Source organism: Guillardia theta (genome assembly GCF_000315625.1).
Source record: "Guillardia theta CCMP2712 unplaced genomic scaffold GUITHscaffold_296, whole genome shotgun sequence".
Classification (NCBI taxonomy): domain Eukaryota; class Cryptophyceae; order Pyrenomonadales; family Geminigeraceae; genus Guillardia; species Guillardia theta.
Window position 1 is genome coordinate 1 of NW_005434381.1, and position 11,007 is coordinate 11,007.

An 11,007-nucleotide genomic window follows, 5' to 3' on the forward strand; every position below is an offset into this window, starting at 1 on the left:
AGGGAGGATGGGGATCAGGTCTTGGGAGGGAGCGGAGGAGGAGGCAAGGAGGAAGAGGATCATGGTTCAGGGTCATCGGAACGGGTGGTGATCAAGTGATTTGATTGGAGGGGGTGGGGGTAGTGAATCCCTTCCCTCGTCATGTCGCTCACTTTCATGCTGTCTGCGGAGCGCAGGGGCGAGACAGGGAGAGGAGGGGAGGGGAGGGGAGAGCAGAGGAGGGGAGAGCAGAGGAGAGGAGAGCAGAGGAGGGGAGAGGAGATGGCAGGACAGGACAGGACAGGGGAGACAAGATTAGATGAGACAAGGGCAAGTGTGCAAAGGATAGGAGAGGAGTATTGCAGTACAGCAGGAACTGAAACGACTTCGAGCAATCTTATTCATCTCCTCGAAGACGAAGCTTCCCCTGGTGCAGCCCGAGTCTCTGACTTCTTTCACTTCCCCGCACACTGCGAGGAGGAGGAGGCTCCACACAGACACGAAAATTCCAACCAGGAGGAAGGCAGCGGGAACCGTCCTGTCGTCTCTCCTCACCATCGGTGGTTTCAAACAGTTCTGATCGGCCGAGGCAACGGTGAGCATGCGGAGCATGTCGAAGAAGCTCCCGACCGCCTCCCAGGGAGCGAGCAAGAGACTGTACAAGTCGGCGTGTGGATACCAGAGATGAAGTGAGTCAGGCAGGTAGCTTAAGGAGCTGACGTCATGGCAGCAGGTTGAAGGAGCTGTGCGACGATCGATCGTTCCTCCCGTCATGGAGGATCTCAGCAAGAGTGCGAGAGGCTGCGGAGGAAGCGATGAAGCTGAGGATGAGAGGATCGCAAGTTTGACCAGCCATTGCGTAAGGGGAACATGAAATTTACTAGATGCGCAGACAGGCGTCTGTGCTAGTGTACATATGCATCATGTGAGGAAGGGGAGTGAAGGAGGAACTCGACCTGCTCCCTCCTCTCCTGCCATCTCAAGAACCCACTAGGGGTCGAGACATCCTCTGGGAGTACAAGCATGGCCAAAGGAATACCTATCGTCAGTCTCCTCGTATACTCCCGGCTCCTGTCCTTCATCCCCCACGTGGACACCTTTCGCCTCGTCCTCCTCCTCCTCGATGTCTCCTCGATCTTCTTTCCCTCCCCTCTCTTCCGTCTTGTCGGCACCTCGGGCCTCGACCACTATGTGGCGCAGAAGTTCAACCTGCGGAGGGTCAGGAGAGAGGACGAGGACGAGGACGAGGACGAGGACGAGGACGAGGACGAGGACGAGGACGAGGACGAGGACGAGGACGAGGACGAGGACGAGGACGAGGACGAGGACGAGGACGAGGACGTCACCTTGAAGATCCGCCCGAGGGAGTCGGACAGGGTCAGCTCAACGACTGAGTTGAGGGGGCCAGCGAGTTTGTCCTGGAGGTCGGAGGGGCTGAGGAACTGCACGAGGGAGCCGTTGACGAGGAGGAGGAGGTCGCCGATCTTGATCTCCTCGTTGTCGTAGAGCAGAGAGCAGCAAGACTCGCCGTTGCGGTCCCGGATGTCGTAGAGGTCCGTCACCCGGTAGGGCATCGACCAACTCAGTTTCAGGCCCACAAGAGCAAGCTCATCCTGCCTCCTGGTCGCCTCCTCTCCCTCGCCCCCGCTCGTCCCCTCGCTCCACTGCTCCTCCATGAGAACCGGGATCTGGTCGAGGAGGAAGAAGAAGGACTGGCTGAGATGTTCGACCTCCTGCTGCAGCAGCGCAAACTGATGCTTCCTCCTCTGCTCCTGCAAGCCTCCTTCCTCTGCGAACAGACCCACGTCCACCACAACCTCCCTCTTCTCCTCCTGCACTTGTCGCGTCAGCCTGAAGTTGCGACGGTACTGTTCGAACACTCCCTCTAGCGTGTCGCAGCTCTTCGTCCGTCCCCTCCGCTTGCTTCTGTGTAGCCTCCTCCTGAAGATGAACGGGAAGACTAGGATGTGGATGGCGGAGGAGAGCAAGGCGAGGAAGAGGAGGGCATCAAGAGAGCTTGCTCGTGCTGCTCTCGTGTCCAACAAGGCTGCTGGCCTCTTTGACACCTCGGCAACTCCGGCAGCCAACAGCAGGATGCCGTCCCTGGAGCAGGCGCAGGAGGCTTCGACGCCGACCTCCGTCCGCTCAATCCCCATCAGCTCGCAGTCGCTGCTGCTCCAGTCTCCTTCGCTCCACAGCAAGCAAACAATCTGTTGGGTCTCGTTGACCCCCCCCGTTTGCTGCCGCACCCGCACATTGAAGCATCTTCCTCCTCCTGGACACGTGGCAGGGCCCGGCAGGAAGCGGAAAACGGAAGCTCGAGCAGAAAGGACGGCGAGCCCTGGTAGCAACTTGTCGACGCTCCATACGAATCGGAGACTGGCGAGGAGGAGCGATCCTAACGGCACTTGGACACTGGAGGATCTGCGGAGAGAGGAGAGAGTAGAGGAGGAGATGGTGCAAGAGAGGTCGAGCAGCAGTGAAACCTCTGTGAATGGCTGCGGGGAGGCAACGATGGTGAGATCGAGCGAGTTGCCCTGGTAGAGGAAGGGACGCTCGGACGAGACCATGGCAGTAGCGTACGAGGAGGAGAGGGAGAGCACCGTGGTGACAGATTGTGACTTGATGGTGTCCGCAAGGGAGACGAGGAGGGAGGGAGAAGTTTGGAGGATGTTGTCGAGAAGGCTGACCGAGCTGACCATCCCTCCTCCCCTCAGCTGGTCCGCGTCCAACTGCTGGACCGTCGAGTTTGCCAGCTGCTGGAGGCTCAGGATCCCGTCGGGCTGCAGCTCAGTTGGGCTGCTGGAGAGGCTCAAGGAGGAGGAAAGGACCTGGCCAGCTGTCTGGGGTGAGAGCGACTCTTCCACTCCTCCTCCCGACATCTTCTTGAGCAAGACGCTCCTCACCCGCATCCTGTACGCCAGCGATGAAGCAAGTAGCGCCCGACTGCTGCTCCTCCTCCGCCCCCCGTCCAGCTGGTCGGAGACGCTGGTGGTCAGCTGCAGGATCTGATCGACTTGGTTGAGGTCGGCCATCTCTCCGAAGGCTCCCTCCAGCACCGCAAACGTTCCATCCTCCGTGGTCGACCCGCCGTCGGTGACGAGCAGACTGAGGGGGGAGGAAAGGGAAGACGCCCCCAAGCTGTTGGTGACGAGCACAGCAGCCTGGTAGGACCCTTGCTCGCTCCTCAAGAAGTAGCTCGGAGAAGACAGAGCCCCAGACCACACTGCAGAAGAGGAAGGGAACGAGGAGGAGGAGGAGGAGGAGGAGGAGGAGGAGGAGGAGGAGGAGGAGGAGGAGTTCCAGTCAGTGGGGCTAAGGCCAAACTGATAGAGGAGGGGGAGATCTTGGGATGTCCATTCCTGGCAGAGGAAGACGAACTCGGTCTGCAGCGCGACTCCTTCCGTCGGCTTGATGCTGCAGGTCCCTCCACTAGGCGGGAAGCTCTTGTAGAGGAGGATGGACGACTTGCCTGCTGTCCCAGCGCTCTTGCTGGTCACCGTGAGGGTGAGAGTGTACCTGCCGGGGAGGAGGTTCGGGTCGCGGAGGAAGAGAGAGAACTGAGGAGAAGCGGTGGCGGCAGGGAGCGACTGCGAGGACAGGGCAGGGAGGACATCCTTCCCCTCCCCGTCCAGCAGCGACCAGGCGAAGTTGATGTCAGCTTGGGAGGAGCTGCCAGCGACGGACACCCACGAGAGCGTCTGGGAGAGGAGGAGAACGTTGGCGTCGATCACTGCGTCCTCCGACAGCGTCAGCACGACGGAGTCCTGGTCGAACCTCTCGCCCTTGATCATCAGCAGGCGAATGCGAACAAAACTGACACCGTCTAGCAGCATGCTCCGAACATCTGCGAAGTATGCCGTCAGCCCTTCCTGCTCCTCCTCTGCCCCCTGCGCAGCTCCTGCCCTTGCTTCTCCTCTATGAGTTCCTTCCTTCCCCCCTCTCACCTAGACTGAAGGTCTTGGCAGCTCCGATGGCGACGACTGGAGCTCCGGAAGAGAAGCGACAGGCGGAGTCATCTTGGAGCACGCAGCTCCACTGGTAGAGCTCCGTCTGCGAGCAAGTGGGGTCCCCGATGCAGTCAGGATCGTAGGAGAGAGAGCCGTCGAGGAGGAGGCGGGAGGAGCGGGAGACGGTCTTGTTGCCTCCGGAGATGCTGGCGCGGAGGCTCGAGGCCTGCATGGTGAGAGTCTTGAAGACTGTAAGAGTGTCGGAGGAGGAGCGGGAGGAGAGAGTCACTTGATACGTCCTGCTGGCCTTGAAGGAGCCAGGGGAGATGAAAAGTATCGGCCCCTTCCTCTGCAGAGTCACTTGCCCGCTGCTACCATCCCTGACGATCCAGTCGAAGGCAAGAGCTGACTTGCTGATGACGCAGGACGAGAACTTGGCGGTGGCCTTGAGGACGAGCTGGAGGGAAGGGACGTAGGGAGGAGGAGGCATCGCGATGTCGATGATGGGAGGAGGGATGCTCTTCCTGACAAGTTCGTGCGCCACTTGTTGAGAGGTTCCTCCCAGGAAGCTGCGAGCTCTGACCTGGAGAATGTAGGTCACTTCGGGGAGGAGGAGGGAGCCAGGGAGGACGATGTAGCTGCCTCGCTCCCCTGCCACCAGCTCGTTGACTGTCTGGTTTGTGTCGCAGCTCCAGGAGAAGTCCAGCGGACGAGGGGAAGGAGCCGAGGCAGACAGCACAGCCTCGTCGCACTCCCCCACGAAGTTGGGGCCGAGGACGCTGAGCTGGGGAGCCGCTGGGGAGGAAGGTGGAAGGACAATGACGTCCTGCTCCCCGTTGAGGCTGCTGACCCCGTTGAGGGACCTCAGTTGGCCTCCCAGCACTCGAACTTGATCCCCCGGCAGCAGCTGCGCGTTGGACCCGAGGACGAGGAGGAGAGAGGAGCTGTCGGAGAAGGAGCAGCGAGGGGCCACGCCCATGCTCTCGACAACGACAAGGAGGAGAGAGCAGGTGAGGTCTCCGAGCTGCGCGTTGGTGGGCTGGTCGAAGGCGAGCAAGAGACTTGCTCCCTGCTCGTCGAAGGTTGCCTGGAGGACGCGAGGAGCGTTGAAGTAGCTCAACGTCAGTGGGGCTACCTTGCTGGGGTCCGTGGTCGAGGCAATCGTGAGCTGAGAATTCCAGCTGGGGTCGAGCCGAGTTGGGTCAGGAGAAACGAGGAAGCGAAGAAGGAGAAGGTTGCTCTGAGAGGAGGAGGAGAGAAGTTGGAAAGGCGTGGCGTTGCCTCTGAGCTGGAGGGTAGCTGGCTTCGCGTCCGGAGGAAAGCCTCGCAGCTGGAGCAGGAGCTCAGTCTCCAGCTGGTTGCTGACTGCACAGAGAGGGGAGCAGGTGAGGGTCACGGAAGGGTCGAAGGATCGCACTGTGAGCGAAGCCGTCTCGTTCCTATCCACGTTGCTGACCACCAGCTTGTCCTCGCCTGCCTGGTGCTGCGGGACTTGGAGGATGAACGCCATGCCTGCGGCAAGGTAAGCAGAGGAGGCGAGGAGGAGGAGCAGGTCAGACCCTTGTCGTCGGAGAAGAGGAGAGACAGAGGAGTGAGAGGAACCGAGCCAAGGGAGAGCTGGAGAGCGGTGAGCGAGGAGACGGGAGTGAAGTCAGATAGGAAGACAGTCGCCCTGACGGTCTTGGAGCTGTCGAGAGAAGCAGGGACGATCCTAAGGATGGAGGGCGGGGGGATCTGAACGAGGATGGGGAAGGAGACAGCGAAGGAGGAGGAGGGCATGCCTCCCGGGACCAGCAAAGGCGTCAGGGAGCAGAAGAGGTTTGACACACGCGGAGTCTCGAGGATGCGAAGCTCAACGACGAGGAGGTCGAGGCTGATGCCTGACACCTGAAAGGCGATCAGAGGCAGACGACAAGAGGGGGAGCGAGAGGAGCGAGAGGAGGGAGCGACCGCGGATGAGAGGGGGGGAGGGGCGTCACTGACCCTTGAGAGGATGGTAACAGCAAACTCGCTGTTTCCCCATGCTCGAAGCTGCATGGAGCGATTGAGCATCAGAGTCGAAGGAGGGGAGGAGACAGTCACTGTCATGCTGCATTCCTGCATCGCTCTGCACATGCTACCGTCCACCGCCAGGCTCTCTACCCAAGGACGCCGCAGGTAGGTTAGCGACACTCCCAGCTGTGTCCTCCTGCCCTGGCACTCCATGGCGAGAGGAGCGATGAGCGTCAGGTTGCTGGGAGGAGCAAGACCTGAGAGCGTCTGCATGACCTCCCCCTCGGCTGTGAAGGTGAACCCGCCAGCTCGAGCGTCTCCGAAGAGGAGGAAGCAGGAGCTCAGAAAGTCAGCGGGGAAGCTGAAGGTGACTGAGACTGGAGAGCCCTCGAGGAAGGAGGCGGAAGGGAACAGGATTGCGCTGGCTGGCAGAACGTCATACGTGAAGCGGCCCAGCACTCGCCCGCTCGTGGGATCGAGGAGACTTGCCAGGTATCGCCCAGGAAGATCAGGAGGAGAGCAGCTGACGGAAAGCAAGGAGGAGGAGGTGTTCTTGCGAACCTGGACGGTGTGACCAGGAGCGAACTGAACGAGAAGCGTCGAGGGGAGGAGAGCGAGAGACGAGAGGTTCAGGGAGAGCACCGAACCTCCAGCGAGGCTGCAACTTGAGGGCGTCACTGACAGCAGCATCTCAGCTTCCGTCGTCTCCGGGACAGAGACGGAAGTTGACGAAGGCTGGGGAGTCGAGGAGACGAAAGTTGCTCTGGTGGTGAGAGGAGGCGACGTAGTCCTGGTTGCAGCTGTATCTCTTGCAGCAGTCGGACTCGTTGCAGTCGAAGTTTTAGATGTCGGAGCTGGAGTAGTAGTTGAAGTTGTCGGAGCTGGAGTAGTAGTGGAAGTTGTCGGAGCTGGGGTAGTAGTTGAAGTTGTCGGAGCTGGAGTAGTAGTTGAAGTTGTCGGAGCTCGAGTAGTAGTTGTCGTTCTTGCTGTACTTGTAGTGACAGGGGAAGGGGCTTGCGGATCGCACAGAAAACAATCTCCGTACACCAAGACTTCGCACATCGACAGGATCTTGTTGTTTCCTACCAGGTCGACGAAGAGATACCGGCCCTCTCCCTCGCATGACTCCGCGTAGTAGGTGCTGGAAACCTTCGACTGATCCTGGTAGCAGACAGGATTTTCCTGTAGAACCAGCGAGTCTCCGAGTCGAACTTGGAAGCCGACGATCCTGTTAGAGCAGCAGTCTGCTCGGTTCCAGATAACCACGGACGAAACCCTCCTCCTCCCCCCCATGTCCAGCATCCACCAGGGGTCCGTCTGCATTTCAGTGTGCGAGCAGGATCCGGAGAAGAAGTTGGTCTTGATCACTCCGTCGTTGCTCCTGGAAGCCTCTGCCCCCGCTGCCACCGACGACTGACTCGTGCTGCATGCCGAGCTGTAGTCGTTGCCGCACGAGCGAGCAAGGTTCACCTGTCCTCCTGCGCACGCGCTGCAGGTTGCGCTTCCTCTCGTGGTTACCTCCTTCCTCCTCAGTGCCTCGGAGTTGTTCGTCCGGACAGTTTGAGGGGGAGGTGAGACCTGGAGCGAGCAGGAGGCGTTGATGAAGTTGCGGCATTCCTCTCCCTCCGGACAGAAACCGGTCGGGTTCGAGCCTCCTACTCCTTCCTCCGCCCAAAGGTAAAGCTCTTCCTCCTTGTCCTCTTCCTGCCTCCCCTCCTGACCTCGCATGCTCTCACCAGCCACCAGCTTTCCGTCCAGTTGAACCGTGATGTACTTGGATGGTATGTGAAGCAGCAGCTGCAGAGTGACTGAGCCCGAGCATGAAGACGATGCTTCCTCCGAGACCACGATCCTCCTTGCGCACGTCTGACAGTCTCCTCGACCCATCCTGACATGGAAAGCTCTCCTCCCCTCTGACGTGGTCGAAATATGCACGGCTGAGCCAGGAGAGCCCTGGACGAAGACTGTTCCGCTGGATGACGAGCATGGGACCGCACAGGTGAGTTTGACGGTGAGGTCCAGCGAGAGTTGGGTGGACGCGGCTGAGGCGCAGAAGCAGGTCAGCAGGAACAGGCAGATGAATAAATCGCATCCTAGGGAACACAACATCTCTCTCTCACTGTTGCGATTGAAAGCCGCTGATCAAGACATGTTCCCAGTAGAAGAAGCAAACCCACTTTCATCGTAACGACAATGCATGGGAATCGAAAATCCTATAAGAGAAGATTGTTAGGTGGAGGTAAAACCTGCCATGTGCAGCATAATAAACACAAACACGAACGCATGTGCAAAGAATTGCTGCAAAGAAACTGAAAGACACTGACAGCTGGCCTGAGCACGACCAGAAGTCGAGGAGACTACCATGATGAAAGAAACAAGAACAAGAAGCAAGACTCCTCTCGAACGAGCGGGAGGAGAGGAGCGTGCATGGTACCAGATATTCTGCTGGCGTAAACCCATATCCATATCAGACCTGCTTTTTTAAAAGATAACTGACTTGACCTGCTTTTTTAAGATGAGTGGGTGGGGTGGTAAAGCTGTGTACCCTACCTCCCAAATGGATAAATTTTAGGGTAATATAGCCGGTATATTGGCTTCCCCGACCTCCGAAGGTACCCACCCCTCTCCTTACCACACAAAGTACACAAAATTCCGGAGATCACTTCACCGTCCGATCAGTTCCGACGCCGACTGGGCCCCCCTCAGTAGTTTGTAATTACAGGCAACACCGTGACATCGTGCTAGTGAGCGCAAAACCATGCTGGGTTTTGGGCGCATGGGTTGCAGCGCAATGCGCATGAAGGTGAGAAGATGACGAGAGGAGGGAGGGAAGAAGAAGAAATAAAAGTGACAGGGGGAGGAGGAAGAGGAGGATACGTTATAAGAGGAAGAGGAACAGGAAGAGAAAGTAGAAGAGGAAGAGGTGGATGGAACGGAAATCAGGATTAAGGGTAGGAAAACAAGAGCCGTACGAGGATACGACGATGTTAGCGGGAAAAGTGGAGGGAACAAAACTTACAAGGAACACAACTGGGGGACCCTCCCAAGGAACGCCGTTCTTCCAGTAGTCGTAGATGGAGTGATAATTGATGGCGAAGCATGTAGAAGTAGAAAAGTCTGGTCGAATCAACCAAGTGTGTCAGGGGAGTCAGCGTGGAGAAGATGCTAGACAGTGGAACCAGGTACACGTATGAATGCAGTTTGAAGGAGTTGTTGAATCATTGTCCTGAGAACGCATTGATGAATCGATGTAGAGCATGCACTTGCATTGCAATAATCCTGATGACCAGACCCGGCTATTTGGACACCGTTCCTTCTCAGAAGCGAACCGAGCCCTGAGGGATAGACGATCTTTGATCCTCGCCTCCAAACTTCCGAGGTAGGACAAAGAATGAGAGCGTCCTTGTCTCTCACAGGCTGATGCAGTGCTGAACAACGTGTGAGCAAGGACGAACTGAGGAAAATGTGTCAGACGCTGAGCCTCCCGGTCACGGGTGATATATATGCTCTTGGTGACGTAGGTTTGATAGGAGTGCAGGGAACAAACAGGAGCTGGTGGACAGAATCAGGAACAAGGACGTGGAGCTTGCTGCGGCGATCGATGCCTTGGAAAAGATGCCGAAGCAAGCGAGAAAGCGCCCGGCGAGGGAGGAGCGGGCTCTGAATGAGAGCGTACAAGGAGCGGAGCTTTCAGACTCGAAGCGAGCGATCGGGCGGGTAGTGAACCAATTCTACGATGCGCTTGAGGCTGGGGACATCAAGGCCATGATGAGATTATGGCGCAATGCAGACTACGTGAAGTACAGCCACGAGTCCAATAGGCTCGTGATGGGATACGATAAACTGCATGAGTTCTGGTTGACGGTGTTCGCTCACGTGGGCTGACTTGGTGGGCCGTGCATGCCTAACTGATGCTTGCAGAAACCTGACTGGCTCGACAAGTTTTCAGTGCAGGACATTCGGATAGGTGAGAAGAGGAGGAGATGACGAGTTTTAATTCATGATTGGCAGTGAGCAGCCAAGACTTTGGTTGGGTGACCTGTCTTGTGCGGTATGACAACGGATCAGGCAATGCATTCCTCTTTGCCATCATCCCCTCCCTCTTCATTCGTTTCATCCTTTTTGATTCCTTTGCGTTGCCTCCTCCAGTCAGCTGACTCGATCGCTACAGAGCTGGTTGACCTGCAAGCTCTGCATGTGGTGCGCAAGTACATGGTCGGTTATGTTTGAATGTGAGGGCTGTCACTGACGCTCTTCACCGAAGGATTCCCAGGAATGGCTGATAGAGAGCAGCGTCAACTACCGGCTAGCGATAGACAGAGTTAGGTGAACTCGGATGACGCAGTGAGACAGAGCGTTACAGCGGCGTGCTCCTACCCAGTAGCCTAAGCTGCCAGTGTAGTAATTCGACCGGTCACTGGGAAAAGCGATCGATGATCACCGCATTCAACACCGCCGATCCTCCGGCAGGCCCGGCAGTAGGGCCTCGCCGCTCTTAGTGAGCCTCCACTGATCATCAGATCCGAGCCTCGGACTCGGAGGCGGCCCGAGCGGACTCGTACTCCGCCGGAGAGGCTACCCGGTAGTAGGCTGAGGCCCCGGCGGCCCGGATCATCCCGAGTCCCGCCGCCGCCGACTCGGACTCCCGGGGGAGCCTCAGGCCTCCGAGGAGTCCGAGCCTGAGGGCACACGGCGCGTCCGGCCGCTGTGCGGGCCGGCCTGGGGCCCAGGTCCGAGGCAGAGGCAAGTTGTCGTCACACGCCGGGCCCAGGTCAGACTCAGTCACGGTAACACGCCGGGCCCGCCCCATGACTCCGAGGCTGGCTCGGATCCGGGCCGGCGTGATTCGAGGGCCCGGCAGCACTGATCGGATCGGACTCAGTGACTGTTGCCATGGGTTATACCAGGGGGTCATATTCCTGGTTACAGCAGGGGTAGGTGGGGTTTGCTGTGTTTCACTAGAGATGGAGAATAGGACTTGAGGGCTTAGCAGAGGCCCTAGCGAAGGCTGACAAAGGAAAGGAGCCTGTGCAAGAGAGGAAGAGGACGGGGGGGGGGGGGGGGGGGGGTGGGGGGGGGCCGGGTC

The 11,007-nt window shown here is 58.4% G+C and overlaps 3 protein-coding genes across 3 annotated transcripts; 1 reads left to right on the forward strand and 2 right to left on the reverse strand.

The window, feature by feature from the left end:
- Nucleotides 1-969: 969 nt before the first annotated feature.
- Nucleotides 970-6,611, reverse strand: GUITHDRAFT_122205 (hypothetical protein; the record flags this gene model as incomplete). The annotated part of the gene is made up of 5 exons (XM_005818524.1): nucleotides 970-1,188; nucleotides 1,326-3,826; nucleotides 3,927-5,441; nucleotides 5,489-5,816; nucleotides 5,913-6,611. 5 exons carry the CDS (start codon nucleotides 6,609-6,611, stop codon nucleotides 970-972), a joined length of 5,262 nt encoding a protein of 1,753 aa, XP_005818581.1.
- Nucleotides 6,612-6,762: 151 nt separating this feature from the next.
- GUITHDRAFT_122206 (hypothetical protein) lies at nucleotides 6,763-8,030 on the reverse strand (the record flags this gene model as incomplete). Its single annotated transcript, XM_005818525.1, has 2 exons — nucleotides 6,763-6,934; nucleotides 6,982-8,030. The coding sequence occupies 2 exons, from the start codon at nucleotides 8,028-8,030 to the stop codon at nucleotides 6,763-6,765; spliced, it is 1,221 nt and encodes a 406-aa protein (XP_005818582.1).
- A 649-nt stretch (nucleotides 8,031-8,679) lies between these two features.
- GUITHDRAFT_122207 (hypothetical protein) lies at nucleotides 8,680-10,251 on the forward strand (the record flags this gene model as incomplete). Its single annotated transcript, XM_005818526.1, has 7 exons — nucleotides 8,680-8,724; nucleotides 9,212-9,300; nucleotides 9,348-9,415; nucleotides 9,460-9,785; nucleotides 9,843-9,888; nucleotides 10,093-10,136; nucleotides 10,186-10,251. The coding sequence occupies 7 exons, from the start codon at nucleotides 8,680-8,682 to the stop codon at nucleotides 10,249-10,251; spliced, it is 684 nt and encodes a 227-aa protein (XP_005818583.1).
- Nucleotides 10,252-11,007: the final 756 nt, after the last annotated feature.